General features: G+C 42.0%; 1 protein-coding gene across 1 annotated transcript in view; it reads left to right on the top strand.

The window, feature by feature from the left end:
* Positions 1-329: 329 nt before the first annotated feature.
* Positions 330-22536, top strand: part of LOC144687400 (uncharacterized) — a 190303-nt gene continuing 168096 nt past the window's right edge. The window contains exons 1-4 of the mRNA XM_078553465.1: positions 330-427; positions 18554-18607; positions 21927-22001; positions 22148-22376. Coding sequence (XP_078409591.1) covers positions 379-427; positions 18554-18607; positions 21927-22001; positions 22148-22376 — 407 coding nt within the window. The 5' untranslated portion in view covers positions 330-378. The remainder of the gene's footprint in view (positions 428-18553; positions 18608-21926; positions 22002-22147; positions 22377-22536) is intronic.

The raw sequence follows: 22536 nt of genomic DNA, 5'->3' as shown, positions 1-22536 counted from the left end.
GGACTGCAGCGGTTCAAGAAGGCAACTCACCACCACCTTCTCAAGGGCAACTAGTATGGGCAATGTATGCTGGCCCAGCCAGCAAAGCCCACATCCCGTGAAAGAATTTTAAAAAATTATCCTCGTAAAATCAAAATCCGTGGATTCTTAATCACCCACCAGCTGAAAGGAGGGTTACCTGCATATTAAAATTCTTTCAGTCCTGCAATGGTTAAAATGCCTTTTGTGTTAAGAATAATTACCTGCAGACATCAATTTCCTCATACCATGCTCATATAATTGGTCAAAGACAAGGTATAAAACAGTTGTGAAATTGAGCACCCAGTAGTCAGCAGAACTCAGTGAGATTGTAAACCTATCAATTCCTAAACTATTCCAATGAGGTATTCCATATTTTTAATCCTCTGGGCATTGTCCCTTTTGAAAGGTAAGTTTTTATCGACATATTGCATTTCAGTCATTAAAGAAATGTAGCAGGTAAGCATGTTTATATTTATATCACTGCTTGATTAAATATATATGTATATGGTAAACAACTGAAAATATTTTTAAAACAGAAATCACTTTCCAAGAATTTAATTTAACTCACTTTAAGCAAGTAATTATGAGTGATTTTTGACTGGATTTTCATTTATCATATAAGTTACCATATCAAGACATGCAAACTGTCAGCCTATTATCTGTAAGTTATTGTTTAAGGGTGATAACCCAGATCATAGAACAGCTATAAATCATACACTACTGGACACACATACAATTTATCAAAATTTCTGCATAACATGAAGGCATCAAAAATGTTAGGAGAAGTGTTTTGCTTCAGACTGATGTTGCATTAAGGATCTCAATTTTCATTCTTAACATAAAATAGGTTTGACAACAAAGAAGGTTTTCAAAAAGTGATTTGTTTCATGTCATTTCTATATATTTGATTTCCTCAACTTTTTGAGACGACTGTTTTTTTTTAAATTACATAATTCCCAATCAGTAAAAATCTTTTTTTTAAATGACAACAAGGCGGATAGACTTCCCACAGGGTTCTCCCAAATTCCCACTAAAACTGCTGGGAAAGATTGGCCAAAGTCCCTTGGGGAAAAGGGTGCAAATGCCACTTTTGGCCACTTATTAGAACATCGATGCTGGGTTTCCACCTACTTGGCACTGAAGGGAGATCAGTAAACCGTCCCTCTCTAGCTCCATTAATTGGAAGTCAAAAATATGTTAACATTTATTTCAATTCATTCCAAAGTATGTAATCATAATGTTTTCTAATGGTTTTTAAATTTAAATTTTCTTCTTCACTTGGGTTCTGAGGCCAACAATTTTAAATAGGTACAGTGCCGTGTTAGCCTGCTGGTACTTTACTCGAAGGTTCATTTTTCATGTGTGAGGGTAGACTATGAGTCTCAGCAAGCTGTTTAACTGTGGAAAACAGCAGAGTTCAACCCATTTCTTTGCATTTGTCTATATTTAAACACACAACATTTACATCCACAGTCCAGGAGGGGCAATGGATAGCAATCAAAAGCCCTCAGCCTGGCTGATTCTTCTCCTTCGCCACTGAGGTTAATTCTGGTGCCCAAGCACTGGTAAGACTGAGACCAGATATCATTGCACAGGTCAGATATTAAATGGGGACACTTATGATTCAGTGCCATGCCATTAAAAATGTAACTAATTAACAAATTATTTGCTGCCTGGTTTCATTTTGCCGTATTTTTTTAATTGCATCTTTGTAAACAGAATGAATAAGAGAGTAATAAATAAAATGCATTGAACCCCAAAATGGAGCAAGCGACCATATTCCAGGATTGATAAGGTCCAACATACCAGGACCTTTATAATCTGAAAATAACACTTCTGTCCAACCATTTTCTCCTAATTAAAAGTTACAAATTTCACTGTAAGATGATGGTTACATTTATCAATTGAATTTTTAAAAATGTCCTGATTCACTTTAATTTTCTTGTTGAGCTCAGCCTGGATGGATATTTTTGCTGTACGAAGATTGTGCAGATTCAGTGTATGCAGTTTAACCAATTCCCCAAGTTTTTCTCATTCAGTTGCTGAATCGCTGAAATTATTTTCTTCAGCTCCCAGCAGGTTTTGGCTCAGATGGTTTACAATTTTTTTTTTAAGAAAGCAAGGAGAACAATTTCAAAATTTTTATTAGGGTAGAGTTTTGAACACAATCAAATGTATTTGAAGGAAAATGGACAGGGAGGGGGACTGGGAACAAGGAAGCGTGATGGTCTTCCCACTAGCTCTGGGTGGGGTCAGGGAGGGGTAGATGAAGGGTAGTAATGGATATGTTAATCATGAAGTGATTGATAGTTGGTGGATAGTTCAAAGGGGAAGAGCTGGAGGTAGTAAATGGGACTTAGCAAGAGTTTCAATGTGAGTAGTAGCTAAGTTGGGTGATGGGCAAGTGGAGGATGAAATGGAGTTAGAGGGTGGGAATTAAGCACAAAAAATGGGAAGGAGGGAATGGAAAGGCAGCCACCAAGGGCTAAATTCCCTCTCTCCGTCACAACCTTCACTACAAATTATAGCTTCCAGGTATTGATGACTCTTTGCCTTGCCACATTGTACCACTATCTCAGTAGAAAGAAGGGAAAGACTGAGAGAAGCTGAAGAGGCCAGAAATAAATGGTAAGGAGAGAGACAGATGCAGAAAAATGGAGGCAGAGGGAAAATCACCAACAAAAATGGAGCAAGTGACCATATTCTATTACTTTAATAAAAAGCAAAAAACTGCGGATGCTGGAAATCCAAAACAAAAACAAAAATAGCTGGAAAAACTCAGCAGGTCTGGCAGCATCTGCAGAGAGGAGCACAGTTAACGTTTCAAGTCCGTATGACTCTTCAACAGAACTAAGGAAAAATAGAAAAGAGGTGAAATATAAGCTAGTTTAAGGGGGATGTAGTGAGACAAGAAGAGTTGAATAGAGGGCCAGTGATAGGTGGAGATAACCAAAAGATGTCACAGAAAAAAGGACAAAGAGGTGTTGAAGGTGGTGATATTATCTAAAGGAATGTGCTAATTAAGGGTAGAAAGTAGGACGAGCAAGGTACGGATAGCCCTAGTGGGGGTGGGGTGGTGTGAAGGAATCGAAAAAGGCTAAAAGGTAGAGATAAAACAATGGATGGAAATACATTTAAAAATAATGGAAATAGGTGGGAAAAGAAAAATCTATATAAATTATTGGAAAAAACAAAGAGGGGGAAAATCGGAAAGGGGGTGGGATTTTTAAATGTATTTCCATCCATTGTTTTATCTCTACCTTTTAGCCTTTTTCGATTCCTTCACCCCACCCCACCCCCACTAGGGCTATCTGTACCTTGCTCGTCCTGCTTTCTACCCTTAATTAGCACATTCCTTTAGATAATATCACCACCTTCAATACCTCTTTGTCCTTTTGTCTGTGACATCTTTTGGTTATCTCCACCTATCACTGGCCCTCTATCCAGCTCTTCATGTCCCACCCCCCCATACCAGCTTATATTTCACCTCTTTTCTATTTTTCCTTAGTTCTGTTGAAGAGTCATACGGACTCAAAACGTTAACTATGCTCCTCTCCGCAGATGCTGCCAGACCTGCTGAGTCTTTCCAGCTATTTTTGTTTTTGTTTTATATTCTATTACTTACTGTGTGCAACAGTGGAGGAAGCACACTCGGAATGTGATATTATTTTGCAGCAACAAACCTGGCTACAGGTAATCTTTCCTATTGACAACATGAAAACATTGTGGCACTTTGCTGCCTCTAAATTTGAAAACTCACTATGAGTTGCAAGATTGCATTTTGAAATAATATTAAATTAAATTAATATTGACAATAACAAGTTTAGACATAAAAACGTATGTCCACTTTATAGACAGAATAAAATGCAGGCTCCATGAAAAGAGATTGGGATGCATGTTTCATTTTAAGAGGTTGAGGTTTACAAATGGTCTGACCAATGCTTTCCCTTGTAACATTGCAACACTACAAGCTACATTTTGGTTGCAGAAAAGTTCTTCTGATGTCAGGGTGAACAAAATATAGTTTGTGTCAAACTATTTTCTTCCTAGGTGCACCATGTCCTAAAATGCTTTAAGAGTTTGGAGAATAAATGGATTTTCAGAATTACTGATTTGTGTACAAACACGGATTGCTTCTTGTTCCTTTCTAAGTCCCATCAATCAGAGTCCAGGAACAGCACTATCTAGGACATGACTACATGAAGCACATTCTTCAAATGATTGCACAAACTTTATGTTCATACTTCAGTAGGTGGGTTACATTTTCAACTGGCAAGGTCAAGCAACTCCTACATAATAGAAAGAAGCAAGATGAGTGAAGCACTGCATGTATTCATTCCCTTCCATTCACTATCTCTGAACACAGGCCAGTCTGATTTCAATTTGTAATCGCCAGCCAACAATGTTCTACCCATTCACTCTAAAATCACAGAGTGGTTTGCAGTTTGTTTTCATCAACTGTTTTTGTTGTATATCGTCACAATAATTTAGGCCAATAACATTTTTTTGTGCATCGTGAGGTCAGATCAGCTTTTATTTCATTCCCCAATTTTCCGTTGTCCTTTGGTAGAGATGCTGGCAAGGAAAACTCACACCTCACAATGGTGTATCTAGAGCATACGTCATTGTTATAGTGCAGAATTCCAATATAGATAACATTATCACAAAATCACAGAAACTTTACAGTGCAGAAGGAGGCCATTTGGTCCATCGAGTCTGTACTGGCTTTCTGAAAGAAGATTCTACCTCGTCCTGCTCCCTGCCTTATCCCATAACCTTGTGCATTCTTTCTTTTCAGATAGCAATCCAATTCCCTTTTGAATAACTCGATCGAACCTGCTTCCAACTGCCTCTTATGAAGTTCATTGCAGACTCCAACAATCCTCTGAGTGAAAATTTTTTTCCTCACCTCACTTCTACTCTTTTTGCAAATTATTTTGAATCTGTGCCCTCTAGTTCTTAATGCTTTCTTGAGTAGGAACAGTTTCTCACTATTTACCCTGCCCATAACCCTCAGGATCTTGAATACTTCTATCAAGTCTCCTGTCAGCCTTCTTTTCTCCAAGGAAAACAGTCCCAACTTCTCCAATGTATCCTCATAGCTATAGTTATTTATCCTTGGAATCATTCTTATGAACTTCCTCTGTACTCTCTCCAAGCCTTCACATCCTTCCTCAAGTATGGCACCCAGAACTGGACATTGTACTCCAGATGAAGCCTAACTAGTGCATTATAGAAGTTCAACATGACCTCTTTACTCTTGTACTCAATGCCCCTATTAATAAAGCCTAAGGCACTATATACTTTATTAATTGCTCTCTCGACATGCCCTGTCATCTTCAATGACTTATGTACATACACACTGAGTTTCCTCTGTTTCTGCACCTCCTTTAGAACTCCTCCCTTTATTTTATATGTCTCACCATATTCTTCCTGCCAAAATGAATCACTTCACATTTCTCTGCATTGAACTTCATCTTCCACTTTTCTGCCCAACCCACCAACATGTCTGTATCCTTTTGAAGTTCAACACTATCCCCATCACAGTTGGCAAAGTTTCCAATCTTTGTGGCATCTGCAAATTTTGAAATCATGCCCTGAGCACCACAGTCTAGGTCATTAATATGTATCAGGAAGAGCAGTGATCCCAACACTGACCCCTGGGGAACTCCACTACAAACCTTCTTCCAATCTAAAAAACAACCATTTATCACTACTTTCAGTTTCCTGTCACTCAGCCAATTTCTTATCCAAGTGCTTACTTTCCCTTTTATTCCATGAGGTAGAATTTGGCTCACAAGTCTAAGTGGCACTGTATCAAATGCCTTTTGAAAATTTATATATATCACATCAACAGCATTGTTCTTATCAACATTTTCTGTTACCTCTTCAAAAAACTCCAGCAAGTTAGTTAAACATGATTTTCCCATGAAGAATCAATGCTGCCTTTCCTTAATTATCCTGCATTTGTCTAAGTGACTATTGATTTTGTCCTGAACTATAGTTTCCAGAAGTTTCCCTATCACTGAGGTCAAACTGACTGGTCTGTAGTTACCAACTTTATCCTTGCACACCTATTTGAACAAGGGTGTAACATTCACAATTCTCCAGTACTCTGGCACCACTCCTGTGTCAAAGGAAGACTGAAAGATTATCACTAGTGCCTCTGCAATTTCCACTCTCACTTCCCTTGGATGCATCTCATCTGGTCCTAGTGCCTTATCTATTTTGAGGAAAGATAACCTTTCTAACACCTCCTCCTCCTCAATTGTCAATTCTTCTAGTGTACCAGTTACTTCCTCTCTCACCTCGGCCTGGGTAGCATCTTCTTCCTTTGTAAAGACAGATGCAAAGTTTTCATTTAATACCTCTGCTATTTCCCCTGCCTCCACATGCAAGTCCCATTTTTTATCCCTACTTGGCTCTGCCCTTTCTTTTACCACCCTTTTATTATTTATATGTCTATAGAAGACCTTGGGATTCCTTTTTATGTTAGCTACCAATCTCTTTTCATGCTCTCTCCTTGCTTTTCTTATCAGTTTTTTCACTAGACCTCTGGTCCTTCTATATTCAGCCTGGTTCTCCATTGTATTTTCTCCCTGACATCTGTCGTATGTGCAATTTTTCCTTTTTACCATAACCTCTATCTCTCTCGTCACCCAGGGCACTCTGGATTTATTTGTCCTACCCTTCCCCTTCAAGGGGATATACTTTGACATTGCTTGCAATACCTTTTCTTTGAAGGTGACCCATTGTTCAGCCACCATCTTTGCTGCCAACATTTGATTCCAACTCACTCGACTCAGATGCATCCTCATCCCATCGAAGTTGGCTTTTCTCCAATTAATTATCCCTGCTCTGTATTGTTCCTTGTACTTTTTCATGGCCAATCTAAGCAGCTATTCGATCCACTTCATCCAACTCATTCTCCAGAACCAGGTCCAACAGTGCCTGACCTCTCAGTGGACCAAAACATACTGCTGCAGAAAATTATCCTGAACACAATTTAGGAACTCACGCCCTTCTTGTCCCTTTGCACTATTCCTATCCCAGTCTATATTTGGACAATTTTAAGTCCCCCATTATAATTACTCTATAAACCTTGCACCTCTCTGTAATTTCTTTGCAAATTTGTTTCTCCAATCCCTTCCACTATTTGGTGGTATATATACTACACTGATCAATGTTATTGTGCCTTTTTTATTTCTTACCTCTAGCCAGGCAGATTCCATCCTTGACGCCTTTGGAACATACTCTCTCTCTCCAGTACTTTAATCAATACTGCCACTCCGTGCACCCCCCCCCCCCTTACACACACACCCCCACTCCACCCCCCCCACCCCCACCTCCCCCCACCCAATCCCCAGCTCCGCTTTTCTTCCTTTCCTGTCTGTCCTAAACACCTTGCACCCTGAAATACATAATGGCCAGTCCTGCCCTTCTTTGAGCCAGGTCTCTGTTATAGCAATAATATCATAATTCCATTTGGCAACCTGTGACTGTAGTTCACCAATCTTATTAACCACACTCTGTGCATTTACATACATGCACGTTAACGCTGATTTAGGCTTTTTTTATTTTCCCCCTTACTCTGACCCCATCTAGTGACTTACTATTGCCTACTCTAATTCTATCAAAATGTCTAAATGTTCTCTTTATCTTGATACTACTCTGATATATCCTTCTTATCAGTTAATGCTTCTCTAGTCCCCACTGCCAGTTTTTCTCCTCTCCACTCTGATTTTCCCCTCAGGCTTCCAACCCCTGCCAATCTAGTTTAAACCCTCCACTACAGCACTAGCAAACCTCCCCACAAGGATATTTGTCCCAGTCCTGTTAAGGTATAATCCATCCTTCTTGAACAGGTCTTATCTGCCCCAGAACTGATCCCAATGCCTCAGAAATCTAAATCCCTCCCAGTTACTCCATTTCTCCAGCCACATGTTATCTTCCTATTCTTATGCTCTCTAGCACATGGCGCTGGGAGTAATCCTGGGACTACTGCTCTTGAGGTCCTGGTTTTTAATTCCTTTCCTAACTCCCTAAAATCTGCTACCAGGGCCTCATCCTTTTTCCTACCAATGTCATTGGTCCCAATGTGGACCACGACTTTTATCTGTAAACCCCTGCACCCTCCCCCCACCGGCCAAAAAGGATGTCCTGTAGTTGCTCTGTGACATTCTTGACCCTGACGCCAGGGAGGCAACATACCATCCTGAGTCACATCTACGGCCCCAGAATTGCCTGTCTGCTCACCTAACTATGGAATCCCCTACCACTATAGCACTTCAAGTCTTCTTCCTCCCCTCCTGTGTAGCTGAGCCACCCATGATGCCATGAACTTGACTCTTGCTACATTCCTCTGAGGAACCATCTCACTCACCAGTATCCAAAATGGAAAATTGTTTAAAGAGTGAAATAGCCTCAGAGGGTTCATGCACTATCTGCCTGTTTTTCTTAGACACTCTGGTGGTCACCCATTCCCTCCCTGCCTGTTTATTTCTTAGCTGTGGTTTGACCACTGCTATAAACATGCTATCCACATAAGCTTCAGATCTGTGGATGCAACACATTGGCTCCAGCCAGTGCTCGGGTTCTGCAGCCCAGAGCTCAAGTTTCAACAGCTAGTGATACTTCCTGCAGATGTAATCATCGAGGGCACTTTTTACCTGCACAACTTCCCATGTTCTGCAGGATGCACATTACACATGGCCAAGCTGAACTGGCATATCTTAAACATCATATAAAGTGTTTACTACAGTATAGTATAAGATGTAACTCACCTGTCACTCACCAATCATCTTCTCTCTGCCAAGTCCAGAAAGACAGATACTTATCAACCAATCCACTTGGGGGATTCCTGTGACATCACTTTTAGATTTTATCTCTAAACTCCCAGCACTCTCTCTCTGCTGCTTTATGGGCTCCTATGGCATTCAATTAGCTTCTTCCCATGTAACAAAGTAAGTGTCAGCTACTAGAGGCAAGTTACATATGCCAAGTTATAATTTCCTGCCATTTTGCTATGTCATGGAGATCCTCGCCCAACTGGTTAAAAATTAATTATTACGGCTGAGAAATTTCTGCAGCAGTGGCATCTAACAGGGAGCACTGAATTTGATTGCTTTTGTCCCCTCTTTACCCATCAGATCTTATTGGTCCCGATAATTCATGGAATGGCAATCACCATAGGATTGCCACTCTGCTCCTGTTTTCCTACCTTAGTCTGGAGCTGCCCATTTCTTGCCAGGACTTCCAACCTGGGCCGGGTGAGAAGTGAGGAGTGTCGCTGCAATTCAGGCCTTCAGTACAGAGCAAGATCTTCAGGGGAAATGAAGCCATGCCCCCTTTTATTGACACTAGCTGCTGAAAACCAGTAATTTTGAATGTCCCAGCCATTTTGACAGGAGAGAATGTAAGTGTGTAAGGTAAGTGGGTGAGGGGATAGGGTGGGTTGTGGGGGGTGGGGGTGGTGGTAGGATGGGTCAGAGTGTAGAATAGGTATTTGGGGTGTGTAGGATGGGTATGGGGGTAGGATGGATCAGGGGGAGTTGGTAGGATAGGTCAGGGGCGAGTAGGATGGCTATGGGGGGTAGTTGCAGGTTGCGGGAAAGTTGGGTGGTCAGGGGGGGCTCTGAAAATAGCGGGTAGTTGGGGACTAGAGAGGTAGTTGAGTGCTCAGGGTTGGGGGTAGGATGGGTCGAAGAGGGTTGGCTGATCATGGGGGGGTCATAGTCAGGTGGTTGGGTGGTAGAGGGGAGTCAGGGAGGTTGTTGGGACGTTCAGTGGGGGGTCAAAACCATAGGCCTGAATTTTACCTTTGGCGGGTGCGCCTGATTGGCGGGCCCAGAAGCGGTTGGGAGATGAACCGGCAACTGCAATCAGCCCCCAACCGCAATTAAATGCTGGCTGGCCAATTAACGGCCAGCTAGCGTGAAACGTGCACTGAAATGCTCAGCGCCGGGGTGGGGGTGGGGAGAGGGCGGGGCGATGACGTTTCCGTGAGCCCGGTTGAGCGCTGCGAAAGAGCTCCCTGAAGGCAGACAGCCGCCTCAGGGAGCTGCAGACCTGAAAATCATCAAATAAAGGTTTTAAAAGCTGATAAAAAAATTGTCCATGCATCACAATCAATCATCTGAAAATATAGCTGATAAAAATGCTGCCCAGAGATATTCATTTTTAATTTATTTCATAACAGAAATTTCGTTCCGCCTTTGGGTGAGATTTGATGAAAAATGCAAAGTCCACCTGGCCGATTCGCCCGTCCACCAACCGTAAGGTTGGATGGGCCACAAAAAATTGGAGACAATTGTGCTGTAAATGGGCTTAATTGCCCTCTTAATTGTCGGGGGATGTGCATCTGACTTTTGCACCACCTGCCGAGCAAAATATCACGCGGGCGTGGGATGACATCAGGACGCTCACCCGACGTCTTCTCGCGCGATTTTACGCCCGACCGGGTCAGGCGTGCACCCACCCATGGGATGTAAAATTCAGCCCCATAGTTACGCAGGAGTTAGGGCTAGTTTTAACACTTCCAACTTTTCCTGGGTAACTATTCTGCTAAGAGAGTCAGAACCATCCGATGTCTCCGAAGGGTAATTGTCCAATGGAAATTGAAACTTCCCAGGCAATTCCCATGCAATCCTTGTGTGGGAACTTTCAAGGGGTCCCCCAAACGCATCTTCTGGGGTACAACTCTCTGGGGAACGGGAGACCTGGGCCTACATTATTGTGCAGAAATTTGTGAAGGTTGCGAGCTGCAAGTTCAGAGTTGGGGCCTTGGGGTACAATGGCCGAACAGTGTTTATCTTTGAACACAGTGTATATCAATATTTTTTTTTCCTTCAAGGGATGTACGCTTTGCTGGCTAGCCTGCATTTATTGCACATCCCTAATTGCCCATGAGAAGGTGATGGCGAGCTGCCTTCTGAAACTGCTGCAGTCCATTGGTGTAGGTACACCAACGGTGCTCTTAGGGAGGGAGTTCCAGGATTTTGACCCAGTGACAGTAAAGGAACGATGATATATTTCCAAGTCAGGATGGTGAGTGCCTTAGAGGCGACCTTCCAGTTGGTGGTGTCCCCATGTATCCGCTGCTCTTGTCTTTCTAGATAGTAGCGGTCATGAGTTTGGAAGGTGCTGTCGAAGGAGCCTTGGTGAGTTGCTGCAGTGCATCTTGTAGATGGTACAGGCTGCTGCTACAGTGCGTCAGTGGTGGAGAGAGTGAATGTTTGTGGATTGCGTACCAATCAAGCGGGCTGCTTTGTCCTGGATAATGTCAAGTTCCTAGAGTGTTGTTGGAGCTGCACTCAGCCAGGCAGGTGGAGAGTATTCCATCACACTCCTGACTTGTGCCTTGTAGATGGTGGACAGGCTTTGGGGAGTCAGGGAGGTGAGTTACTTGTCGCAGGATTCCTAGCCTCTGACCTGCTCTTGTAGCCATAGTATTTATATGGCTGTTCCAGTTCAGTTTCTGATCATTAGTAATGGTGTTGGTAGTGGGGGATTCAGCAATGGTAATGCCATTGAATATCAAGGGGGGATGGTTAGATTCTCTCTTGTTGGAGATGGTCATTGCCTGGCACTTGGCGTGGATGTTACTTACCACTTGTCAGCCCAATCTTGGATATTGTCCAGGTCTTGCTGCATTTGGGCATGGGCTGCTTCAGTATCTGAGGAGCTGCGAATGGCACTGAACATTGTGCAATCATCAGCGAACATCCCCACTTTTGACTTTATGATGGAGGGAAGGTCATTGATGAGACAGCTGAAGATGGCTGGGCCTGGGACACTACCCTGAGAAACTCCTGCAGTGATGTCCTGGAACTGAGATGATTGGCCTCCAACAACCACAACCATCTTTCTTTCTTCTAGGTATGACTCCAACCAGCGGAGGGGTTTCCCTCTGATTCCCTTTGACTCTAGTTTTGCGAGGGCTCCTTGGTGCTACACTTGTTCAAATACAGCCTTGATGTCAAGGGCAGTCACCCTCACCTCATTGTGGAAGTTCAGCTCTTTTGTCCATGTTTGAACCAAGGCTGTAATGAGATCAGGAGCTAACTGTATATCTCCTGAACCAAAATATTTAAGGGTAGAGAAAGAAACAGAGGAATGACCGAGAAGGAAATAGCATGATTAAGGCATAAGCATGGAAGAAAAATAAAGAGAGCATGAGAAAGATTATTTTAAGAGGGAGAGAAAAGAGACCAAGTAAGAAAATATTTAATAATTTAATTAAACAAAACCTCTTGGAGAAATTTAGTCCCTGCAGAGTGAAACTTTTACAGTTTTAATTGTTCATTTTCTGAGTCTTAAGGTTAAATTTCATCAGGACTATTAAACACCTCATTACAAGGTCCATGGGCAAAATCGTCCCAGATTTGCACTAAGTGTGATAGCGGGTGGGAAAAAGCATGTTTTACCTGCTGGCGTAATGGTAGATTTTCAACTTAAATTGTTTCAATCCTGCCTCATTAATTATGCAGCCACAGGAAACACATTGTCTCGTTGGTGGGCAGCTCCTGAATTGCCACCATGCCATTACCTCACCATTTCCTCACTCCAGGTGCCATATCTAAACCGCAGTCACACACACAGTTCGCAATGCTTGCAGCCCAGGACTGCTCCAGTGAAGACATGGCCCTGAAATCCAGGAAGAGTTCAGTGACCCATCACAGGCAAGCCTTCCGGAGGCCCGCCATGATATCCTCCACCCCCGTTCTGGCCACAGAAGGTCCAGAAATCTCACCATTCCAGCTTGGGAGGCAGTGGCAGTGGTGGTCAGTGCCAATGCTGCACAGAAGTGGCCCTCCATTCAGTGCCTGAAAACGGATGAATGATCTCATCCGTGTCACCAGGGTAAGGCAACCATCTCATCACTCTAAACTCTCACACTCACAAGGCCATCACACATTCACTAGCATCTCACTCACTGCCAGCTCAAGGAACATCACCACTCACTCTTTCACACACACCCTCACATCTCCATCTGGCCTCATCTCCTCTGGAGACTGCCTCCTCAGCCCTCACCATCATATGGTCATTTGCAGAGATCAACACATGCCCCCACACACACCCTGGGATACCCCCCTTCCCCAGTACTGCTGTCGTCATGCAGCCTCCTCCCTTGCCTGAAGTCACTTCTTCCCCTTCCCCAAGCAAGCCCTACCCCTGCAGCTGTTGTAAAGCCACCCACATACGGCTGATCTGGTGGGTAGAGACCTGCCCGTGAGTCCCCCCGAAGTGATGCGGTGCTGCCTACGAAGCCTGGCACTGATGACGGCGAGTGCTGTCTGAAGCCAGGTAGGCAAATAAACCTCGAAATCTCAAGTGAAGTGCAGCTTGCCAGGTGCACGTCGCTCATGTAAAGTTGGGAAACACGTTGGCGTGCGATCACACTGACGTGCTCAGATGATCCAGCATGGGGGGGATGATTCCGGTGAGCTGAGCTTATAACAACGTGCAGCTGTATTACAATGAAGTGCAGCGGCAGGAAATGCGGCCCGCCATTGACGGGCAGAGTGGACGATTGCAAACTGGTTTCACGGCGTCGTGAGACCGATTTATGGCCTTTCCACCATATTGTCCCCTGACGCCCGCCATTACGCCCACTGCCAGAGGGCACAGAAAATTTTGCCCTCCATGTCTACACCATTTAATTATTAGTTATGGAGCAATTCCATAACTTCTTGACTCCCACGAGATGGTTGATGGCCATATCCAGTTTTTGCATGGCTAACAACTGAGTCTAGCAATTTGTGGTGAATCGCAACTCACAGTGTATCTTTCTCTCGCTAACAAAGTTCTGTTTTACAGTTAAAATGGTTGTAGGCAGGATTCAACCTCCTTCCCCGAGACCGCGGGTTGATCTGGCTTTTGCGTGGGGCAGCTGCCCTCTTAACTATGGATCAGACCAGGTCTCAGGTCAGGACAAATAACTCAGGGCGTCCGTTGTTTGGATTCTCGAACAAGACGGTTTATTCAAGCTTGTACAAGCGTATGCAGGGAGAGCAGCCTCTTAGTCCATCAAGGGTCTGTCTGCCATAATTACAAAGTCTCGTAACTTATATACTTCTTCTTATCACAATACATTTGAGTACATTTGAATATATCTACTCGGTAACCAACACACAGGTACCATGTTAAAACTATCCTATTGAATACATAAACATGCGATTCTGCTAACCAATTATTCTAAAGGGTGTATACATGATTATATTATCCAGTCAAAATTAAAACACATACACAAGACCTTGGTTCTCACAACTCAAGACTGCTGATGTTTAATCTAAGACCCCTCTGTCCATTGTATGTTTTCCCATATCTAAGCTAAAACCATCTGCCCCTTCCCGATCTGAGAGAGGAGTATACCTAAACTAACTTTATGTTCTATCTCCAGTCCAGCTCTTAAGGCTTCAGCACACCATTTTACCACTTGAGTGGTTTTGTCTGTGCCTAGATATTAGCTCATCTCTTGAAACTTTGTAAATCACACAAAACTCAAAGCTCCTTTGTGTGCAATGTCAATCTGCTTACCCTGGAGATTTTAGGGTTTTTCAGTAAATTCTTAGTGTTCTCTTTTAGCATTTTTAATTTTCCCCTAACAATGGTCAATGCTTTTCACTTGCCATTATGCTTCCCAGCAAATTCTGAGTCAATATCTCTGCCCACATCGCAATCCAAGGGCAATCAGAAATTTGCTGAATTAACGCTGTTTTGATCGCCTAAGCCACTTAGACCATTTGCGATAAAAGCAAAATACTGCGGATGCTGGAAATCTGAAACAAAAACAAAAAATAGCTGAAAAAACTCAGCAGGTCTGACAGCATCTGCGGAGAGGAATACAGTTAACGTTTCGAGTCCGTATGACTCTTCATCAGAACCATTTGTGCTGGTTGGCTTACAGAGCAGGGCTGCAGAGTTCAGGATATGTACAGCATTCATTCACTCAGTGGGCTTTCCTAAATCAAAGGTAACAATATTGTAATATATATACCTTGATCATAATCTTAACTGGCATAGACAAGTGAAGGCTGCAGTGCTTGGGATCCGCACATACCAGTTCCACGACTGCACACTGAGAATGAACTTCATTTATAATAAAATGAAAATATTCATGGCACGAGATTAAAGGAATCCTTGACGATAACATTTTTACTAACTTGTTCCAGGAACCACATTGAAATCTGAAACCTTATTTAAGTAATAAAATAAGTGATTGACCAAGTTGCAGGTTCTGATTTTTCCCTGACAGATATCATTGTTTCATTCATATTTGTGCGTCAAACATGGATTGCAATTAGCAGTGATTCATAGTTAGTCCAGAAGGCAATCCTGTGAACATGGGTCTCTTCTTTATACAAATGTAAATATCTATACTACTGTTTCAGTATAAACTCATCAAACAAATGAAGCCCAAACAGGCACTCTGTCTATATACTCTACAATGCTTCCCCAGCTTATCAGATCACAATCTATCAGTTCACCGGCAAATTATGGTGTAAGTTCACCACCAGAGATCAGGGAGCAAAATAACCTAACATAGTTTTGGGGGCCAAATGTGTCATTGCAAGAAATTCCAGGTCATCTACTTCCACTGTAAATATACATTTGTACAGTGAAAGCACTTTGTGATATGAAGACCAGCATTGTGACATATCTCTGCCTTTTGGTTTTAGTGGGTGTTTGAGGTCACTTGCAATGGGACAATTAATTCCTTCTATACTTCTAATGAACCATTGCCTTCTGAAGCAGATCACCTCTGAAGCATTTTTAAAGGAGTGATGTGGACTATAGACTCTGGTGAAAAGGAATAGTCATAGTGAACCCCATTTTAAAAAGGCTCCAGGACAGACTCTGCACTCCTCATCTTGAAGTCGTTCAAGGAAGTAATGCACGTGTGTCACATTTTGGAGTTCAAGCATATTTTTTTGTCACTATTCAAAAGAATAGGATACGAACTTTGGTAGATATTTCTAATTTTACACAGCTCTGTTTACATTAAATGCCTTTATTGGTCATGTTCTAGACCTTGCTTAAAATAAATAATTAATTAGTTATATTTTATGGCCTCAATGTTACACTTTTAATTTGTTAAAATGAAATGCTATTTTAACCCATTTAGGATTAATGTCACCATTAAAATGGCAGTACAGAAAGTGACATGTAAATGGATATATGCGAATTTTTAATCAAAGGCATAGTTTCGGGCCCGATGACATTCAAGTTCTCATTGACACTGCTCCCAAAGCATATCTTGTCTTGTCAGGTCTAAAACGATTAATCCTTACTGTAGGATATTGGAATTAATTCTCTTTATGAGACTGAAAAATATTTTCAGGTACATGCAACAAATATGGATCAAATCTCCAGTGAGTAGTAGTTCCCTGTCACTCTAAATATTCCCCTCCAAATGGCTGTTCGGCGATTGTGTCAATGCTTTACAACAAATTCCCACATCTCTGAATGACAGTGATGTGGCTATTTAGAACCAACATGTAACTGATGGAGTTTTTGAATATGTTACTCTGTGCATGATAGCATCATTGCAGCATCCACTTTAGATGTACGTCTATTTATAGTGCAGCCAATCTTTCGTTTTATTGTTTAACTACAAATAAGAAAAGAAACATGCATGTGTAGCCGGCGGGCCTTCCATCCGACTTTTACATCTTTATCACAGTAGGTCAAAGGCTTTGATGTAATAGTGACCTGCCTCTTCAGTTCTAATATGGATCTCTTAGGCAAATGATGTCGAGAGAGCGTTGGGTGACAAGACATCCAATGAGCCTTTGCTTGGCGGCTGATAGTCTGTCGACATTTGTAAGATTTGGAGGGCATGCCCTATTACCATTAAGTCAGAGGGCTGCTCAATGTTGAGACGGGGGGTTCTGTGGGGGAGTGGGATTCAGCACAGGGGGTCTTTCAGAGTCCTTTAATTTTCTCTTGGAATTCAGTCTGCTGGTAGGATCATTAGCTTCCCCAGGGACGCCCGGGTACTGACGGGGTGGGTAGGACGTGAATGCTGGTCCATTGTCCCCCTCCATCCGAATTTTATGGGCAGTAGCTAATGAAATGGCTGCCATTAGACTGCCACCGCCAGCCTGTCCGACCAGAGGGTTGAGAGTGCAGCGGCCTCAGCAGCACCATCAGGAGTGGTGGTCATTGCAGATAGAAGCAGGCAGGGATTCTGCAGTCTTCAGCTGGTGGGATAAAGAAGTATTTAAGAAATTGAGGAGCAGAGTGCTGGAGGGGAAACAACTCCAGGGATATCACTGGGTCCATGGGACCTGCCTTCTCTGCCTATGGCCTCCCATTTTAACATTAAAATCCTTCCGTACCTCCCCCCACCCACCCCAAAACCCCCACCCTCCACCTGGGTTTATGCATCCATTTAGCTGGTGGCCTCCCCAGGCAGCGGGGTTCAATCTTTTTCCAACGGCCCTGGTAAAATGGCCCTTAATAGGGCATTTACATATTTAAATTGGCAACATTCCTGGACGGCAGGGCTTGGTTGGAAAGCTAACCCACCACGGGCAATTTTACCGCCCTCACCCCCATTCATTTTGCCTCCTGGGGGCCGGTTAAATTCTGCCCACGATGATTTGCCAGGCTTACGGCGATAACTGATAGGTTTTGCTTTGTGCAATGCTCATATGAATGTAAAATGTTCGTGGAATAGGTTTAAAAGCTTCCTGAGCAATTCTGAAATATTACTACAATCTTCAATATAGGATTGAAATATGCATGGAACCATTTATTGGTAATTAGCCACAGTCCACAAAGGACCATAGGCATCTCTCTATTAGAGAGAGACAATTGGTTACACAGTTTGAAGGGCACCACTCTACATCAAGCATGAGGTAAGGCAAAGAGGCAGGCTTCCATGAGCTACCACATTGTCATCGTTCTGCACCAGACTCTAACCATCTAGCCAACTGAGCCAATATATTTACAACCTTCCCATTGTAATACATTCATGACTTTGTCACAGTTAATGTTCCAGTTAGTATCAGGCTGGTGCCCATAATGTATTCCAAACAGAGTGTTATTTGTGAGATTTACTTCTTGTTAGGCACTGTTAATCAAAAAGTGCATCTTGGCCAAGAACTCATTTTATATTTTACCATGGATTTTGGCTGTCTCTATTGGCTTTTGTGTTTACTAATGATTGATAACCCGTTGCTAAGTTACAACTGATTATTCTCAGGGTATTACCTCTGGTTGTCCTAATGCACTGCTAGAGATTTAGCAGGCACTTCAAGTCAGTACTTATACAGGAACATGTAATTGGAAAGACCAGCACTGCTTGGTAGATTTTCTCAATTAGTACGTTTTAGTGATTTTTTACTTGCCTTTAATGAAATCAAATATTGTTTTATCTTTAATAAAGTCTATTTATTGATTGGTAATTGAATATCAAATCCTCTACAACACTATGGAAAATATCAAAAGCTCTCTCTATGTTCTAAATGTAAGAATTTTGAATGTGTTTAGTCATTTGAATAAAACTGAGCTTTGTTTAACACAGATGACGTCTTTGCCCACCAATGGGTTAAACGGCACTACTCGATGAACAACTATGGTAAGTTAACATTTAGAATGCTGAAACAGTACACTACATGTGTAGGGCTAGTAATGTCCCATGGGCATCTATGGTTTAGTAGAAAAGTGACAAGCTGAACATTTGGAGGATTTGAGACCTTGCTTGTTGGTTCACAGTGGTGAAATCTGTGTATAGCCCATCTTAGCTCTTCTCGTTAGATTGTTCATTTTTTACCCTGCACTGCAGCCACATGCTCCAAATCGTGCTGCCAGTACTATTCTGTTCTGCCAGCCCATACCATGTTGTCCTGCCCACTGTCTTAGTTCAGTCATCAAAACCAGGACTAGCGATTTTTCCAGCACTTTGAACAGATGTGACTGCCAAACTCCACAGGGATAATCATTGCCCTCATCCCAGATACAAAATGAATAAAGGGGAAAAACACACACATCAATTGCCAATATGCTGCCTATCAAGGATTGCAGCAAACACATGCTTCAAGGCTCCGGCAAGTAAGTTAATAACCAGCGTCTGTGGAGAGAAAAACAACGTTAATGTTTTGAGTCTGTAAGACCCTTCTTCAGAAAGGCCCTGAAGAAGGGTCATACAGATTCGGAATGTTAACTCTGTTTCTCTCTCCACAGATGCTGCTAGACCTGCTGAGATTTTCCAGCATTTTCTGTTTTTGTTTCAGATTTCCAGCATCTGCAGTATTTTGCTTTCAAGTTAATAACCAGACCTGGAGCCAAAAGAAATGATGCCAAAGCAACTGTACTCCCAAAACTATAGCACCTTGAGGCTGCTGAGTAGCCTTTAAGCGCTGTACCAGTGCTCCGGTTACACTAAGACCTAACCAAGACTAGCATGCAACAGCTCCAGAGAGTAATGCAATGCATCTGAATCCAGAATTACAGGCAGGCTCAACATCTCCCAAGGAAAGCACATTTCCATTGCGTATTACATTATTTGAGCATGGGCTGAATGAACCATTAAAATTGTCCTCGAGATTAGTCTCTACCACTGTGCCCAAATGTAGGATAGGTACACATGGAGATGAGTTTTATAGTTAATATATATAGCAACATTAAGAGAAAAACTTGCCTCTGGTTGCTATTTTAAGCTAAATAGAAAATGGATCATTGTACACAGCAATTAGAGGAAATCATGCTCACAAATTTTAGACTTGGTAGACAGTGTTCAATTTGTATCTTCCTTCATGAGATATGATTAAAGTGCCCATTTAAGATTAAAGAAGTGTTACAGGTTTCCTTTTTCATATTATAACAAACACATTAAAACAAAGCATCAGGATATCGAACAGTAACTTATATAACACCTTTAGCATAATAAAACATCCCAAGACACTTCATGGAGGCATTATAAAAGAAAGTATGACACCAAGCCACAGAAGGAGATATTAGGGCAGATGATCATAAGCCTAGTTAAAGAGGTAGGTTTTGAGGAATATCTTAAAGGAGAAAAGTGAAGTGGAGAGACAGGGAGGGAATTCCAGAGTTTAGGGCCTAGGCAACTAACTGCACAGCCATCAGTGGCGAAGGGATTAAAATCGGGAATTAGATGGGCGCAGATATCTCAGAGGATTGTGGGGCTGGAGGAGATTACAGAGATAGGGAGAGGTGAGGCCTAAGGAGGGATTTGAAAACAGGATGAACATTTTAAAATCAAGGCTTTGCTTGACTGGGAGCCAATGTAGGTAAGTGAGCACAGCAATAGGGGAACAGAGTGATTGTGAGTTAAAACACAGGCAGCAGAGTTTAGAATGACCTCAAGTTTACAGAGGTTAGAATGTAGGAGATCATAGACAGGAGTGCATTAGAACAGTCAAGTCTAAATGTAACAAAGGCATGAATGAGGAATTCAGCAGCAGGTGAGCTGAAACAGAAGCTAAGTTGGGTGATGTTAAGGAGGTGGAAATTGGTTGTCTTAGTGATGGCGGAATAGGTGATAAAAAAGCAAATTTCAGGTCAAGTCTAAAGCCAGACTGAGAGCAGTCTGGTTCAGTCTCACAGATTTGCCAGGCAGAGGGATTCGGTTGGTAACTATGGAACAGAGTTTGGAACAGGGACAGAAAATAATGGCTTCATTCTTCCCAATATTTAGTTGGGGAAACATCTGCTCACCCTGTACTGGATGTCAGATAAGCAGCCTGATAATCTGGCAACAGTGGAGGAGTTGAGGGAAGAGCTTGTGAGGTAGATCTGGGTGTTATCAGCGCATATAGGAAAGTTAACACTATGCTTTCAGATGATATCACGCAGGACATCAATACAATACAAACAACCAATGCATAAGTTATACTTCACATGGAGCAAGGAAATGTGTAACTCAAAGATATTAATGGCCCAGATTTTGTGGTGGTGATGATGATGAAACTGTAATTTACCATTTGACAGCAACTTCAGGAGTTGGCAAAATGTGCAGAATGATGAGAAAGTCCTTTAGGCACTGGAGACTGCAATCAACGGAAAACAATAGAATTGATGAGAACTTACACTTTTACCATTGCAAAAAGTTCTACCTTTTTTCGATGAGATGTGTCTATGTTTTTGACTGTACTAGCTTCATAATTACTACTAAACACATTCACTTGGCCCTGAGAAACTAATTTTGTATTTATGGAATGTCGAATTTCTCCATAATGACAAAAAGAGTCCACATTTTTAAGGATTTCTTTTCTTGTTTAAAACATTTGTTTATCTCTTGTTTAGCTTCTATCCTCATCCATTTTTTCCTACCAGAGAAATTAAATTAAAAATGAAAGATATGTAAGCACTTCTTGGTCTGCTTTGTGTGTGAGAATGTCAGTGTGATTGGCTGCTTACCTGCTTGCTGACATCACTGCTGCTGCTGCATGCCAAGACATCCTCTTGACTTGGTTCCAGTTTTAAACTACTGTCTGAAGGAGGAAAAACCCCAGTAGATCTTTGTGGGCAGCTTCTTTCAAGGTCAGAGGCCAGGAGGCCCTTAATTGGTTCACCACTGACCAGCAAATTCTGAACCATTGACTCATATCCTGTTAGCTTCAGTGAGCACTGTACAAAATCTTTAATTTTGACCAAGGCTTAAAATCAACTAGTGTACAGTTGACAACTGTATTAAAATATATCAAATGTGAAACATTATGCTCTGCATAGAAATTCCACCTTGAGACTGTAAAGTAATGGTTCTGTTTATAATTATAATACAAGATCCTAATCAGTGTAGCCACAGTTATTTAGAGAAATTGTGATAAGCAAGGTGAGTATTGTATATAAAGGAATAGTTATTTCCTTAGATGTCAATAGTTTTCACACTTCTATGTATGGACTAAATCCAATTCAAACATATTTTCTCCTAGCATTGGATGGGTCTGCTGTCACACAAAACTTTAGGTTTGCAAGGGATGTTTCAACCCCATCAGATAAAGGGCCTTGTAAGTATATCTTTGTTTCATTCCAAGATATATGAATATCCAACTGCTTTGTCTCTTTAATTGTAAGACAACCCTGAACCTATCAGTATAGTCATGTTCTTACAGCTGTTATAATGGAAGAGATTGTTTTCATTACATTTCTTCAGCTACCTGCAGCACATGGGGACAAGGAGCAATCAGGACATATACAAATGAATTTTACTATTTTGTATCAACCTGCAATTTCATTCTGAGTCGCCAATGCCAAGACGGCACAGAAGATTTTAACGTGGAAATGCGGCGAGGCTCAAATGGCAATTTGGAACACATTTTCATGCAAATCGAAGACACTATGATCGTTGTGGCGAATGGGACAATTCTGGTTAAAGGCACTATGTAAGTTAAGCTTATTAATTGATTTTGTTAATAATTGCAAAACCCATCTTTAGAGAAATGACTCACCTCTGCCAGGCACTTAACAGGGGCAAACCTGCTTCTCCTATATTCCAGCTCCCCCACCTCCCAACTCCCCTAACTCATGGTCTCTGCCCTCAAC

The sequence above is a fragment of the Cetorhinus maximus genome, chromosome 12, assembly GCF_964194155.1.
Source record: "Cetorhinus maximus chromosome 12, sCetMax3.hap1.1, whole genome shotgun sequence".
NCBI classification, from domain to species: Eukaryota; Metazoa; Chordata; class Chondrichthyes; order Lamniformes; family Cetorhinidae; genus Cetorhinus; species Cetorhinus maximus.
The sequence above is the reverse complement of the archived record's forward strand: the minus strand, read 5'-3'. Positions and strand labels throughout refer to the sequence as shown.